The sequence below is a fragment of the Drosophila mojavensis genome, unplaced genomic scaffold (assembly GCF_018153725.1).
Source record: "Drosophila mojavensis isolate 15081-1352.22 unplaced genomic scaffold, ASM1815372v1 contig_108, whole genome shotgun sequence".
Classification (NCBI taxonomy): Eukaryota; Metazoa; Arthropoda; class Insecta; order Diptera; family Drosophilidae; genus Drosophila; species Drosophila mojavensis.
Window position 1 is genome coordinate 1,461,701 of NW_025318636.1, and position 16,971 is coordinate 1,478,671.

A 16,971-nucleotide genomic window follows, 5' to 3' on the forward strand; every position below is an offset into this window, starting at 1 on the left:
TATAATAATTCACTTTCGTGAATGAGTATAATAATTCACTTTCGTGAATGAGTATAATAATTCACTTTCGTGAATGAGTATAATAATTCACTTTCGTGAATGAGTATAAAAACCATAGCTCGCAAATAACTGTTAACACTTTTTCGTTGTCTGCAAAAAAGTGTCTTTCACTTATACAGTCAAAAAAACTCAGACAGAAACTGTTTTTGTAGCGTCTGGCTTAGCTCTCTCGCGCTCTGAGGGAGACAGTTGTTTCTGTTTTCGTTTCCTCAAGTCAAACACTGATCGTTTGCTTGAGTTAAATGAAGTAACGGTAAGTTGCGTTTGTATGGGTAATACCGCGCGATTGCTGCGTTCTTTTTGTATGTATGTATGCGTGTATTTACATGCACACGAAGGCAAAAACATTTTCTGCTGAGTTTTTTAGTCAAAGTGTTAGTTTTACGCGACACTCATGTGAGAGCGTCACACGAATGAGTGATCGCATTGCGTCTGAGCGAAACAGATGCTAAAGAAAACAGAGAGTGACGCTCAGAGAGAGACGTGTCTGCACAATTTTTTTTGGTTATGATGCGAGGAAGAGAATAAACGAAAAAATGCTCAACTCTCATTTGCAAGCTCTGATAAAAACAAAAACACCTAGGACATGTTAAAAACAAGTAAGAAGACTCTAGTCGAGACTGCTCGACTAGGAGATACCCTGAACCCTCTAATCTGATATTCTAATCAGTCAGCACTTCTTTTCGACACACATACATACACACGCACGTATTAGAACGCGCTCTGCTAACTGCGTAGTAAGCAGCGACTGCGCTTGGGCTGCGCTGTAGTGTGGGCATTATAAGAATTTATTTGTTGAATAATTTAATTTTTAGACGTCTCTAGTACTTGAAATACGCCTTTTACAAAGGTGATGGTGAGGGGGTGGATATAGAGGTGGGGGGTAAATTACAGCAAAAATCGAAATTATATAAAATACTTATAAGTCTTCATTTAAAATGTGCAAGCTCTAGATTTAAAGGTGTAGGAGATATAATTAAATAACTAACGAGCAATAGCTATTTCAATCGTTTTTTGCGTATTTCTGCTTACACCAGAAACACGCACAAACACATACACACACAAGAACCCACGCATAAACACGCATGAGAAATTAATTGTTTAATAACTTTTTTTGTGGATATACGATCTTCATGAAACTTGCCAAGCTACAAGTCTCTAATATTTGAAATACGCTTTTTACAAACATGCGGGTGAGGGGGTTGATTTAGGGGTGGGGTGTAAATTTCAACAAACACCGAATTTGTACAAAATGCATCTATATATACCTTCAAAATTTGGAGACTGTAGCTCCAAAGATGTAGGAGATATAATTTAATAACTGATAATCGATAAAAAAAAGATCGGGATGAGTTATCGATTTTTAGTGACAAATTCGATATCCGCGCTGGACATTTAAAAAAGAAATTGAAGTTTCTAGCTTTTATATCTTCTGAGATCGACGTGTTCATACATACGGACAGACGGACGGACAGATTTTGTTTTTAATTACATAATTTTGTTTATTTTTAATAAGTAAAAATTGTTGAAATTTAGTTAAATATAAAAACCTCTTCAATTCGTATTTTGATTTCTTAATAATGGAAACCTCGGTAAATCGAATAAAATTCGTAAAAAATTCGGTTCCCATGCCATTACGAATTATCGAGACTCGACTGTACAGTCGACTTTCGTTATTTCCAAATTCAAGGGACTTAAAATATCTCAAATTGTCGAGTGTTTAACCATATGAGTACGAATTACCGCGTCTTAGCAATGATTTTTAGTTCGAATTACTGAGTGATAACTTTGAATTAATGAGGTTCGAAATAACGCAGGTTTGAAATAACAAGAGTCGACTGTATGTATATGTTTTGTTTAATGGTCGGCTCCCATTTCCTTTAAACTATAGTTTCCTAAAATTGCATCGAACGAAGTCAATGTGGATAAAAGGGAAAATTAAACTATTTTATAGTTTGAACCGTTTCACATGCTCGAGATTAGTTATAAATAGAAAATTTATTTATTTATTTATTTTATTTAAAGATATTGACAAAACTAGAGTCAACTAAAATTAAAATAGCCTATAAGAAGTACAACACATTATAACAATAGTATCACCAACTCGATGGGGGTATTTTATTTGCCAGTCCGGCTAGCTATGCCCCACTTCACAGCCAAATGTGGTCAGTGATTATTATTATTATTATTATTACATATAATATAATTGATATATATTTGACTACAATACAGATTATGTAACAAACTTATGCTTCGTTTGTGAAAAAGTTTTGGTAAAAACTGCCGCTAGCTCGACTTTAGTCTTAGGACTGCATTTTAGCCACGCTAATTAATGGAAATGTGTATTGTTTGATTTTCTTGCATATTTAGAATATTGAAATATTGACATACTGACAGCTTAAATTGTAGGACACATCGAAACAAACACAAGGCAATCGGTGCAAATGAAACAGCTAAATTATATTTACAATAGGCCACTAATTGCACGGAGGAACTGCGTCCGATTTCACATGATAATCTGCGGCTCCGGCACGCTGGCTGCGATGCTCTTGTGTGGCAGCACTTGACCCCCATTTATGTACAGCTCGTCTTTGACAATGACATCCTCTCCCAGCACTGTGATACCCTCAATGCGTACCCAGCGACCGACCGTCGAACGCCAGCCCACGATGCAGGAGTCCAGCCAGGAATGCGAGCGCACATTGGCGCCCTTTAGGATGGTCGAGCAGACACCATCTTCGATGACCACATCGAGTCCAATGGTGATCCAATGCGACAGCCTTCGCCAATCTTGGCAGTTGGATCCACCAGCACATTGTCCACCACTCCGGGACCCGTGTACAGTTTGCTCGATTGCTTCTGCCGGAGCGAGCTAAGATACAGGCACATACCGATTAAAAAGTCTTTGGGCTGTCCAATATCCATCCAAAATCCAGACAGCTCCATGGCATACAGCTTTTGCTGCTGCGCCATGTCCGGAAATACTTCCTTCTCAATGGACGTGGGCTTCACTTCGATGCGATCCAGCACCGTGGGATTGAATATATAAATGCCGGCATTAATCTTATTGCTGACGAACTCTTGGGGTTTTTCAATAAAATTTGTGATACACCCGAGCTCATCGTAGAGCACGACGCCATATTTGGAAGGCTCTTCCACTTTGGTCACCACAACGCCACACGCCCTCTTTGCCATGGTTGCGATGAAATTGCATGAGCTGCTTGAAATCACAGATCACATCCGAGTTGAGCACAAAGAACGGCTCCGAACTGGCCGACAGTAGTGGCTTCGCCAGCGCCAGTGGCCCAGCTGTGCCCAGCGGTTCGGTTTCATGTGAGAATATCAGCTCGACTCCCAGTTTGTCTGCTTCTACTTTCAGCTCTTGCTCCATTTGCTCTGCCCGATAGCTGACTGCTAATATGACTTGACGGCATCCCGCGTCGACTAGAGCCTTTAGCTGATGCAACAATATCGGCTTGTTGGCGAACTCCACTAAAGTTTCGGGTGTGCTTAGTGTCAAGGGACGCAGACGTGTGCTATAGCCACCAACCAGGATGAGTGCCCGGGCACAAGAGCCGGCAGCTGTGTTCGGTGAACCACACATTTTTTTATGTAATCTTAGTAATTGGGACACGTCACAGACGAATCAACAGAAAATTCTCAACGTAACCAGTTTGTGTGTAATGAGCGACGAATGTCGACAAGGCTGAAGCTCTAGTTTGTCAATGTTTGCTTCTTCAGTTTTTGTTGTTCTCTCTTCTGGTTCTGATAAGCCGCTCGTTGTTGTCTTTTGATGACTGTTGGCGCGTTCTTATTGGGAGCGTCTCCGAATGCACGTAGAGCTGAGTGTATGAGTGAGTTTGAGAGTGTGCAGATACCTATCGACGTGACGTATTTATTTTTCTGTGTTGCTTAAACTTATTTATTAAAATATTTTAGTTACAAAATTAACCATTAGTTCTGTCTGCGCGCGGGCTGGCTTTTTTCTATTGAAACTATGAAAAGACAGTGTTAAAATGGAAAAATTAAAATTAGATATTAAAAGAGCTTAACTATAGTTAATATAATTAAAATTATAATAAATCTTAAGGTAATAGTATTAGTAAAGAAAAAAGGAAAGTATTACCAATATTGCAAGAAATAGTAAAAAGAGCAAAGAATTAGAAATGAGTTAACAAGAGACAAAAAGAAATATAGGATAGGATCGACATTGGCAACGAAATGTATACCAGTGCTTATGCCTGGGCATTGCGAGTGGTTTCCCTGAGATTATTTTAGAAAGAGAGAGCTCTAAGGAAAATACGTGATAATATTTATTAAAATTAACACTTAGAACATAAAACGCACTATGCAAAGAATAATCCGTACTGCACACAGGTAAATGAAGCGGACGATAATATCTAGTTGTTCGGGACGGAACCGAAAAATTAAGACGCATCAGCAAAGAGGATGCCCCCAATGGGCGTAGATATATCCGCCATAGCTTATGATTTTGGGTGGTCGATGCAGATCTATATTTCAAATTTCAGCTTTCTAGCTCTTCAATTAATATGATTTCTGGCATATCGGAAAATGCATTTTCCGATTTGCCACGCCCCTAGTGGGCGGATCGGGAAAATTTTAACACTATAATGTAGTATGAGGTATGTCGTATAAGCATATGCTCACAGTATTGTAGTGTATACAATATATCAATGTAGACATATGCCCAACATAAGTAAGAGTATCATGCTCACAACATAGCAACACTTTTTTGCTTCTTTTATATTATAACAGCTATATATAAGTGCCGTAATATGATCGGTCACTTATGAATAAACCGGCCTGCAGCATGGAATCTGCAACGTAAGCATTATTACGTTCTCGTCCACGCCGTAGCTTAAACGCTAAAATGTATATGCCTTCTGCATGTACATACAAACATATATACACATACGGAATGCTATATACTCCCATTCTGCCACTGCTTCTAGCGACAGAATTTATGTAGACTTTATGTATTTTAGGCTAAGACATTTATTGAATAAAATACGGAGAGCATTCGCTGTCCAGAACTCAAACCAAAGAGTACATGCCTTTCAATTAAAAACGTTGTTTACATGGCGACCGTGGCAAGTGTCACTTTTGTGCATTTTACGTGGCTGCATACTTTTTGGCTGTTCGAGGCGGACAAAATAGCCGACAGCAAATTCTCAAGGAACAGCGACAGCAAAAACAGCAGCAACTGCAGCAATAACAACAACAACAACAACAGCGACAGCAGCAACAGCAACAACAACAAAACAGAATAACAACAACAGCAATGAGCCGCAGCAACAGCGGACATAATCATGTCTACGAAAAAAAGCCTGTGCGAAACCTGCACCGGCCACGCATTTCCGATATACCCCCTAGTGGGCGGATCGGGAAAATTTTAACACTTTATAAATCGGAGATATACACGATTATGTGTTCCAAATTTCAAGTCTCTAGCTTCAATAGCGCCAAAATAGATTGCGTTCATACGGACAGCAAGACGGACATTGCACAAAACCAATATACTCATTTCACTTTCGTGAATGAGTCTAAAAATATCTAAAGCGCAAGATCTGCTACTGAAAAGACAAAACGCGGACAGAAGAAATAGAACTTTTCAAATAGGCGACAAAGTACTTATGAAATCAAATAAAAGACTTGGTAACAAGCTAACTCCTTTGTTTGAGGAAGTCATTGAACAAGCCGATTTGGGGTCAACGGTTCTTATAAAGGGGAGGGAGGTACACAAGGATAACATAAGATAAGAACAAAATAATTATCCTTCCAGTACTTATTCTGCTCTGTATCCTATCTTTACTAGGGTTTGAATTCTTCGCCTTCTACTTCTAGTAGCAGCAGCAGCTGGAAAGATTATCAATTACTCGAGCTCGGATTATATTCCCATCATGGACGGAAACGTAGTTATTTGGGAAAATTTTTAAATTTTAAGACATTCTTCTAATCTCACAATTTACTCGGAGATTGCCGAGGAAACTAATTCACTTATGAAACATTTCCCACAGTCTCATATGAGACAAATTCTTGAATCAGACTTAGGTCATTTTAGGATCAGCAGATAGCAGGAACTCCTGACTTTGATGACTTCGAAAATCTGAAATTTCACCAGCAAAACCTAACTGAATCAATTGAACAACAGGCAGTTATAAATACAAAAGTACAAGAAAAGATTAATAACTTAACAGAATCCGTAAATAAAATAATTAGATTTGCAAAAGGGAAACAGATCGATACAGAAACCTCTATTAAGCATTACTCACAAGAAATAGAATTGTAATCTCTGAACTCGAAACATTAATGTTGTCTATTACGCTCGCAAAGATTCAAATTATAAACCCAACAATTCTTGACTCTAATGACCTAAGTCAAATTTTAAATGAGCACTCTACAGAATTAACTATAACAGCATTAATTGAAATAGCCTATGTAAAAGTCTTTTTAGATCATAATTTTGTACACTTTCTTATCAAGTACCCAAATCCTAGCGTAATATGTAAGAAAATAACCATATTCCCCGTTCAACATAATGGAACGATATTTGACCTCGAAGAAAATAACAACGTCGCAGATTGTGGTAACAATATCTTAGCAATTGGAAACTGCACCGCTACTCTCACCTCTACATTCTGCAAACAGCTGAAATCAACAACATGTGCGCAGCAACTATATTCTGGAGGTATAGCACACTGTAGGACTCGTCCCAGCCACCTACAGCCGCTGATGGTAATTGACGATGGTATCATCGTTATCAACGAAGCTACAGCTACAATACAGATGAATAGCAACACATATAGAGTCATCCACGGCACACACTTGCTGACGTTTGATGACGAAATCTACGTGAATGGGTCTCTCTTTGAAAATACCGAAAACATACTCAGGCGTCATCCAGGCCCAGCAATATCGGCAATCCTAAACATAACTGGCCACCGAGAGATTTTAAGCATGCCCTATCTTCAGAGGCTGAACTTTGAGAATCTTCAATATATTGGCAACATCGGAAAAAACTGTCAATATGGCCTATGATGTTTGCAGCATCTCTTGTCACTCTGATCATCGGTCTCGTCGTCTTCAAGGTTCATCAAAATTGCAAAGAGAATAAACAACAAAACTCAATACGAGCTGTCATCGACACTTTGGGGAAAACCGAGGACGATCTTCAAGCTAGTGAGGGAGGAGTTAACACATCCGGTCAGACAAAGTCAACGACTGCAGTTCTGCACGATCAGGAAAGTTGCAGCAATGTTTAATGCCAATTATACCAAACTCCACAATACGTTGCCGTCAACATTCCATGCGCCGTCGCGACGTTGAAACATAATCCATTCAGCATAATCGCTGATACAGCGATTATAGGTCAGGGCTAGCTTATGTTAAGAATATTTTGTCATTTATATTTCAGTACGGATTTGACCAATAAACGAACAAGTAATAATTCTATTTCGCTGATTTAACTTCGTGCAGAGATCACAAGTGAATAGTCCGAGTATATTAATTATTAACTTACACAACCACGAACTATAATTGATGGAATGGTCAGAAATTTTGACCAACATCAAACAGCATCGTGTAGACTTTGACAAATCGTTTAAGTGCCTCAATTAGAGCGCCCCAATAACGAATCAAACTAAAATAAAACACGTTCAAAATTTAATAGAAATTTATAATAATATTCGTCAGATAATTTGTGAGAATATCCCAAGACTTACGCAACTGCATCACACGCAGGCGACTGATGTACTTAAAAGACTAAGAGAAAACCTTTTATACATCTCGGATAGGCACAAATTAGATATATTTGTACCAAATATCTTAAACACGCCTGCTACTTTTCATGTGTCCGAAATTTATATAAAGATATCGCAAGCTCATCGTAGAGCACGACGCCATATTTGGAAGGCTCTTCCACTTTGGTCACCACAACGCCACACGCCCTCTTTGCCATGGTTGCGATGAAATTGCATGAGCTGCTTGAAATCACAGATCACATCCGAGTTGAGCACAAAGAACGGCTCCGAACTGGCCGACAGTAGTGGCTTCGCCAGCGCCAGTGGCCCAGCTGTGCCCAGCGGTTCGGTTTCATGTGAGAATATCAGCTCGACTCCCAGTTTGTCTGCTTCTACTTTCAGCTCTTGCTCCATTTGCTCTGCCCGATAGCTGACTGCTAATATGACTTGACGGCATCCCGCGTCGACTAGAGCCTTTAGCTGATGCAACAATATCGGCTTGTTGGCGAACTCCACTAAAGTTTCGGGTGTGCTTAGTGTCAAGGGACGCAGACGTGTGCTATAGCCACCAACCAGGATGAGTGCCCGGGCACAAGAGCCGGCAGCTGTGTTCGGTGAACCACACATTTTTTTATGTAATCTTAGTAATTGGGACACGTCACAGACGAATCAACAGAAAATTCTCAACGTAACCAGTTTGTGTGTAATGAGCGACGAATGTCGACAAGGCTGAAGCTCTAGTTTGTCAATGTTTGCTTCTTCAGTTTTTGTTGTTCTCTCTTCTGGTTCTGATAAGCCGCTCGTTGTTGTCTTTTGATGACTGTTGGCGCGTTCTTATTGGGAGCGTCTCCGAATGCACGTAGAGCTGAGTGTATGAGTGAGTTTGAGAGTGTGCAGATACCTATCGACGTGACGTATTTATTTTTCTGTGTTGCTTAAACTTATTTATTAAAATATTTTAGTTACAAAATTAACCATTAGTTCTGTCTGCGCGCGGGCTGGCTTTTTTCTATTGAAACTATGAAAAGACAGTGTTAAAATGGAAAAATTAAAATTAGATATTAAAAGAGCTTAACTATAGTTAATATAATTAAAATTATAATAAATCTTAAGGTAATAGTATTAGTAAAGAAAAAGGAAAGTATTACCAATATTGCAAGAAATAGTAAAAAGAGCAAAGAATTAGAAATGAGTTAACAAGAGACAAAAAGAAATATAGGATAGGATCGACATTGGCAACGAAATGTATACCAGTGCTTATGCCTGGGCATTGCGAGTGGTTTCCCTGAGATTATTTTAGAAAGAGAGAGCTCTAAGGAAAATACGTGATAATATTTATTAAAATTAACACTTAGAACATAAAACGCACTATGCAAAGAATAATCCGTACTGCACACAGGTAAATGAAGCGGACGATAATATCTAGTTGTTCGGGACGGAACCGAAAAATTAAGACGCATCAGCAAAGAGGATGCCCCCAATGGGCGTAGATATATCCGCCATAGCTTATGATTTTGGGTGGTCGATGCAGATCTATATTTCAAATTTCAGCTTTCTAGCTCTTCAATTAATATGATTTCTGGCATATCGGAAAATGCATTTTCCGATTTGCCACGCCCCTAGTGGGCGGATCGGGAAAATTTTAACACTATAATGTAGTATGTTGTATGTCGTATAAGCATATGCTCACAGTATTGTAGTGTATACAATATATCAATGTAGACATATGCCCAACATAAGTAAGAGTATCATGCTCACAACATAGCAACACTTTTTTGCTTCTTTTATATTATAACAGCTGTGTTAAGGCATTTGGATATTTGCCTTCTGAAATATTATTATATATTATTATAAGAAATTGAATTATTATGAATTATTAATTGAATTATTATCGAAATTGTATAGGTTAAGTACTTGAAGCTGAACCACTGTACAGAGAAGTTGTTATTGTACGCGCTAGCACGGGAGTGTCGCTCTCCAAAAGATCGCTCTCTCGCTGCTCGCTGTTAGATGCGCATAGGTGCGCTCTCTACTGTGCAAGCTGCGCTTGCGTTCATGTTAAATTTAATAAATTCAGTACAAAATTGAACACCGGTGCCAGCACTTCGTATATTTCAGAGAGACCGCAAGTTGCTGTCTACTTTTTTTATAAATATTATACACTGGCCATCGAAGGACCAGACTCCTTTTGGAAGGACATTTTTGGCGCCCCCGGGTGGACACTCTCTGGAATTGAAGGAAGCTGGATTATGGATTTTGTGGATAATCAGGGAAGTACATAAATACATAGAGCACATAGATGACCAAGTAATGCAAGCCATAAATAAATAAATGCATTACTTGAGACATACAAAATATTAATGTATGTACAATCTACGCCTATGTACATTGTGTTGAGCTTATTTCAAATTGAAATTTAAAAAAAAAAAAAAATAAATAAAAATAATAATAAGGTGCATATTGACCTTTGATCTGCAAATAATTCAATCTCTATTGCCTCGCATAATCCAAGTTTTCTTTGGCGCCGCTAGTGTGTTACAGTTTTTTTTGCTCATTTTCGTCTCGCACTTTCGTTTTGCGCTTGCGCTCACAGCTCGCTCTCGCTCGCACATAAAAGTTCGTTCTCGCTTGCACAGATAATTGCGCTCTTAATTTACGCTCTTCATTTGCATGCGCGCTTGCAATATCGTTTGCACTCGCGCTTGCACTTATAGTTGCGCTCTCGTTTTACTGTCTCGCTTGCACATATTAGTGCGCGCTCACTTTGCGCTCAGTGCATACTCACTTGCTATATCGTTTGCACTCGCGCTTACACAGCAAATTTCGCTTTAATTTACGCTCATCATTTGCATGCGCGCTTGCAATATCGTTTGCACTCGCGCTTGCACTTATAGTTGCGCTCTCGTTTTACTGTCTCGCTTGCACATATTAGTGCGCGCTCACTTTGCGCTCATTGCATACTCACTTGCAATATCGTTTGCACCCACGCTTGCACACGCAGCAGCGCTCTCGCTTTGCGCTCAAAACGTGCGCTCGTCACTTGGATATATTTTCGCTCAAAACTTGCACTCTCGCTTTGCGCTCATTGTATGAGCTCGATCTGCAATTATATTTTGGCATTCATACCGGCGCGCTCTCGCTTATGAATGCATTGCACTCAGTCGCTCAACAGTCAAATATAACTCAATAGACCACTTGCCCAAATAGTCACTCAACATTTTGGTTGTTGTCTTCGCTATATCGTAACAGTCACTCAAGTATAGTTTAACACTGCCAGCGTAATATATTGAGATTTATTACGATCGCGCGCATTTGTTAACATTCTTGAATTGCTCTTCGCTTGTTGTCATACATTAAGTGAACTTTTATTTGTTTCGATTGAAATTGGTTTCAACTGAGCATCACTTATAGCATCATGACTAACAAGCGAGGAAAGAATAGGTCTATGGACGAGTCATCATCAGAGCGTGTCGAAGCTCTGTTGGCCGTTTACAAAAATGTTACAAACGACATAACACGCATTAATAAATCATTAAAAGATTACACTAAACCAGTAGAGCCATTTGAAATTGAATGTCGACTTGAGATATTGAACCGCTACATAGAAAAGGCCTTTAAGACACAACAAGAGTTGGACGACATTAACGCAGATTTAGTGCCTCGGTCAACGTTAGAAGATTTGTGTGTATCGACAAAGGCACTTCTTATGAAGCGAGGTAGTGATAGCCAACCTAAAAGTGAGAGTCCCGCTAACTCTACAATGATTAGCTCAGTGTCACATTCTAGGAATCTACCGAATATAAAGCTGCCAAAGTTTAGTGGAGAATATTCGGAATATAAGAATTTCATTGGACTTTTGAGAGTTTAGTCGACAACGAGCCAGGGTTATCAAATATAGAAAAGTTTAACCACTTGTTGTCATGCTTGGACAAAGAAGCATTAGGCACTGTCAAGGCATATCAGGTGACAGATGCAAATTATCCAAAAGCGTTAGCTGCTTTAAAAAATGTGTACGACAATCAGTGTCTCATATTTTTTAACAGCATTTCAAAACTATTTGATCTCCCACACATGTCCGAACCGTCAGCATCATCTTTGCGCATGCTGATAGACTCAGTCCGTGCCATTTACGAATCTCTTTTATCGCTAGGATCTGATAAGCAGATTTCGAATGCCATGCTCATCCATTTGGTAATGATGAAAGTGGACGCTGGCACGCGCTCTAGGTGGGAAGAGAATCTTGACTACAATAAGCTTCCATTGTGGCAAGATTGTGAAGCTGCCTTGAACAGACGGTATCAGCATTTAAGTGCTGAAGACTCATCTGGTCCACGTCGTAAGGTAGCTCAGGATAATAAGAAAAGAATTGGGAAAACTTCTCTAGCTGTCGCTCTGCCAAGTGAGCCGCAGAGTCCCAAATGCGTGTTTTGTAAAAAGAACGATCACTTCATTCACTCGTGCTCGTCGTTCGCAGCAATACCTTGCCAGAAACGTTTTACGTTCGCAAAGAGCTATCCGCTCTGTATAAATTGTTTGCGAACAGGACACTCAGTGGCTGCTTGCAAATCAGCCCACTGTCGTGTGTGCTCTAAGCCGCACCATACCATACTGCATAGATACAGCTCTGAAGCGGCTCAAAGTAGCTCAGCAGTTGTATCAGCAGTCCCTCGTGTCACTTCGTCACAGATTTCATCTGTAAATCACGCACGGATAGCCTCTGATCAAGTTCTTTTGGCAACTGCAGTTGTGAAGATAAAAGATCAATCTGGATCTTATCACTTAGCTAGAGCTTTATTAGATTCCGGCTCGCAAGTAAATTTCATAACTGAAGAACTGGCAAAACAGTTGAAATTAAAACGGCAAAGATCTGGGATTCAATTGTTGGGCATTGCTAATTGTCAGTCATCTGTTCGGCACAGCGTTCAAACTTCGATAGCGTCCCGAACGGACGACATAGAAATCCGAACAGACTTTGGTGTGTTACGTTCCATTTCGTCGTATCAACCAGAGAAGCACACTGAAGAGATCAAGGTACCTGATAATGTACAATTAGCTGATCCTCAATTCCACAAGCCGCAACGTATTGATTTGTTGCTCGGTGCTGATATCTTTTTTGATATATTAAGAGAAGGCAAAATAAAAGGATCCGATAACAACCCAACATTGCAATTGACTGCCTTTGGTTGGATTGTATCTGGTCGCTGCCGAACATTGAATGCAGCTACTAGTTCGTCGACTTTCATTAGCGTCGTAAACGACGACATAGCTATAGATTCAATAGTTCGCAAGTTCTGGGAGTTGGAAGAAAAGCCAAATACAATTAATTCGAATTTGTATACCCCAGAGCAACAACTGTGCGAGAAGTCATTTGTGGAGACTATTGGCCAAACTACCTCGGGTCGTTTCAGAGTGTCGCTGCCATTCAAATCAAGCCCACATTGTCTTGGTACGTCTTACGACACAGCCAAGCGACGATTTCTGGCCTTGGAAAGAAGAATGAGCAAGCAAGAAGACATTCGGCCAATGTATATTGACTTTATGAAAGAATACTTGGCCTTGGGTCACATGAGCCCAACTAACAATCAAATTCCGAGAGAGCCGCATTATTTCATCCCATATCAATGCGTGCTAAGACCGCACAGCGCATCCACTAAACTTCGAGTAGTGTTTGATGCCTCTAGCAAGTCCTCCTCTCAATTGTCGCTGAATGATCTACTCATGGTGGGTCCGACCATCCAGCCGCAGTTATGGGAGACTTTGCTAAGATTTCGACTTCGTCCTTGGGCTGCTACAGCAGACATCGCTAAAATGTACCGTCAAATTGAACTTGACGAGTCCCACCGCAACTTTCAACTTATTGTGTGGAGGGAAACGCCCACTGATCCGTTACAAATCTTTCGATTAAACACAGTAACGTACGGGACAGCGACTGCTCCATTCTTAGCAATTCGATGTTTAAAACATCTAAGCGACTTGCATGCTTCCACTCATCCAGCTGCTACAAGATCGTTAGCCCGAGATTTCTATGTTGATGACCTGTTGACAGGAGCAGATAGCGTCGAAGAATTGTGCTTGTTGCATCGAGACTTGATCGCAATTCTTCAAAAGTTTGGATTTCCTCTCACAAAATGGTCGTCCAATTGTAAACAACTCGCAGCACAACCAGCTAGAAACGATATAGTTATTGGTCATCAAGAGGACACAAAAACATTGGGATTAATTTGGAATCCAATGAATGACAGCTTTAGATATTCCATGAACTGTCCAGTAGAAGTTCAACAGACCAAAAGATCCGTTTTGTCATTTGTAGCAAGGTTATACGACCCCTTAGGTTTGTTAAGTCCGATCGTAACTCGTGCGAAGGTCCTTTTACAGGAAATGTGGTTGCACAAACTTGGGTGGGATGACCAATTGCCTGTTCAAATGAGGCAAGAATTTGAGGCAGTAACTAGCTGTTTCTCAAATCTAAACTCGTTGCATATACCTCGTTACGTTGGCACACTTAAATCGAAAGGATGTCAAATCCATGGATTTGCTGATGCCTCAACGAGAGCTTACGGTTGTTGTTTATACGTAAGAATGCAAACAGATAAGGGTATCACTACCAGGCTGCTAGTCGCTAAATCTAAGGTAGCGCCCTTGAAAACAAAATCTGTTCCGCGGCTGGAGTTGTGTGCTGCAGAATTGTTAGCTACCTTATGGGATGCGGTAAGGAAAGTACTTGATTGTCCTATTAATCAAGTCACATTTTGGTCAGACTCTGAGGTGGTGCTTCATTGGCTGCGAATGCATTCATCTAGCTTGAACACATTCGTTGCTAATCGCGTTGCAACCATCCAAGAGTTGACAACTAATGTATCTTGGCGTCATGTACCAACGAAAGACAACCCAGCAGATATTGTATCTCGGGGATGTTCAGTTGAGGAGCTTAAAACATCATTGTGGTTTTGCGGACCAGGATTTTTAAAGCTCTCTGACACATGGTGGCCAGCCAACCCACAAATCACCCTATCAAAGGAGTTAGAGCTGCTAGAGAAGCGTAGAACTGCAATTACTATGATCGCGGTCGATGAGGTAGCAAATCCTATCGTACATCTTATTGAGTCAACGTCATCATTTTCTAAGCTAATCCGCATCGTTGCCTATATGTTCCGCTTTATCAATGGAAAACAAGAAAGTCATTCTTCACTTGTTCCTACAGCTTCTGAGTTAAGCTTCGCATTCCTTGCAGTTATATCTGTAATTCAACACATTGAATTCAGCGAAGAAATAAAGAAAATAAAGAAGTCAGTCGTGTTGCAACCGTCATTGCAAAAACTGACACCATTTTTGCACCCACATCAGCATGGCAGGCGTATGTTATGGTTGCTACGAGTAGGAGGTCGTTTATTGAAGGCACCATTAGCACATAATGCCAAATTCCCATTGTTGCTTCCAAAAAAATGTCGTTTCGTAACGCTTTATTTGGAGCATTTGCATCACTCTCATTGCCACGCCAATCCCCTAGTACTAATGGGCCTGCTTCGTCAGCAGGTTTGGCTGGTCAATGCTCGACAGGCTTGCAGTGCAGTAGTCCGAAAATGTGTACATTGTTTTCGCTACAAGCCGAAACTCTTATCCCAAATAATGGGCAATCTTCCCGCTGATCGCTTACATGGAAATAGGCCATTTGAGATCAGTGGAGTGGACTTTTGCGGTCCAATACTAGTTTCGCTGGGAATTCGGGGCAAATCGCCAGTCAAAATGTATATTGCCATATTTGTTTGCTTTACTTCGAAGGCAGTGCATCTTGAATTAGTCACCGATTTAACCACAAATTCATTTCTAATGTGTTTATCCAGGTTCGTTGGTCGACGTGGGCTTGTCCGGAAGCTGTACTGCGACAATGCCACCAATTTCGTGGGTGCTGCACGCACGCTGGACCTCAAAGCTACGTTCCATGGCAACACAGCGGACATGGAAATGTTTGCTGCGGAGCGGGGCATGGAGTTTGTATTCATCCCTCCTCGAGCGCCGCATTTTGGCGGCCTTTGGGAAGCGGCGGTGAAATCCGCCAAAGGTTTGCTGCTGAAAGCGATGGGCAGCGCTCGATTACGGCAAGACGAGGTGGCCACCGTGCTGGTCGAGGTCGAGGCCGTGCTCAATTCGCGGCCAATGGTCGCTCCCAGCAGCAACCCCAACGACGGCGAAGTGCTCACGCCAGGGCACTTCCTGATAGGAGCAACGCTCGTGCCGCTGCCAATCGCGTCCACAGAGCCAGTCGACGACGTCAAGCTGACACTATTAAAAGATGGCAGCTGACATCCAACATCAAGCGTCGATTTTGGAACGACTGGTCAAGGGACTACCTGCTCAGCCTGCAGCAGAAGTCAAAATGGACGAAGGAGAGACAGAACATACAGGTCGGAGCAGTCGTGCTCGTGGGAGAGGACAACGCTCCTCCACAACAGTGGATGCTAGGCGTGGTGACGGAAGCCATAGTCGGAGGAGATGGTAGAGTGCGCGTAATTGTCGTTAAGACAAAAAATGGCACATATAAAAGGGCAATTCATCGCGTTGCACCACTGCCACTCCACTAATACACCATGTTATTGAAGCCCTGCGGCCTTTCAACGCGGCCGATGTTAAGGCATTTGGATATTTGCCTTCTGAAATATTATTATATATTATTATAAGAAATTGAATTATTATGAATTATTAATTGAATTATTATCGAAATTGTATAGGTTAAGTACTTGAAGCTGAACCACTGTACAGAGAAGTTGTTATTGTACGCGCTAGCACGGGAGTGTCGCTCTCCAAAAGATCGCTCTCTCGCTGCTCGCTGTTAGATGCGCATAGGTGCGCTCTCTACTGTGCAAGCTGCGCTTGCGTTCATGTTAAATTTAATAAATTCAGTACAAAATTGAACACCGGTGCCAGCACTTCGTATATTTCAGAGAGACCGCAAGTTGCTGTCTACTTTTTTTTATAAATATTATACACTGGCCATCGAAGGACCAGACTCCTTTTGGAAGGACAAGCTGTATATAAGTGCCGTAATATGATCGGTCACTTATGAATAAACCGGCCTGCAGCATGGAATCTGCAACGTAAGCATTATTACGTTCTCGTCCACGCCGTAGCTTAAACGCTAAAATGTATATGCCTT

General features: G+C 40.9%; 2 protein-coding genes across 2 annotated transcripts; one reads left to right on the forward strand and one right to left on the reverse strand.

Annotated features, from left to right (window-relative positions):
• Nucleotides 1-2,495: 2,495 nt before the first annotated feature.
• On the reverse strand, nucleotides 2,496-8,769 carry LOC6578213 (mannose-1-phosphate guanyltransferase beta). Its single transcript, XM_002004093.2, is given in 3 exon segments — nucleotides 2,496-2,826; nucleotides 2,829-3,244; nucleotides 8,023-8,769. Coding segments are annotated over 3 exon segments (1,101 nt in total). The 5' UTR covers nucleotides 8,448-8,769; the 3' UTR covers nucleotides 2,496-2,566.
• A 1,195-nt stretch (nucleotides 8,770-9,964) lies between these two features.
• Nucleotides 9,965-16,473, forward strand: LOC122756908. The gene is made up of 2 exons (XM_044007776.1): nucleotides 9,965-10,090; nucleotides 15,662-16,473. The coding sequence occupies exons 1-2, from the start codon at nucleotides 10,070-10,072 to the stop codon at nucleotides 16,397-16,399; spliced, it is 759 nt and encodes a 252-aa protein (XP_043863711.1). The 5' UTR covers nucleotides 9,965-10,069; the 3' UTR covers nucleotides 16,400-16,473.
• Nucleotides 16,474-16,971: the final 498 nt, after the last annotated feature.

Bases quoted from the DNA above. Each gene is read 5' to 3' on its own strand.
- LOC122756908 (XM_044007776.1), top strand. From the start codon at position 10,070: ATGGATTTTGTGGATAATCAG. The intron at 10,091-15,661 runs GGAAGTACATAA...GTGTTTATCCAG, and splicing joins TGGATTTTGTGGATAATCAG to GTTCGTTGGTCGACGTGGGC.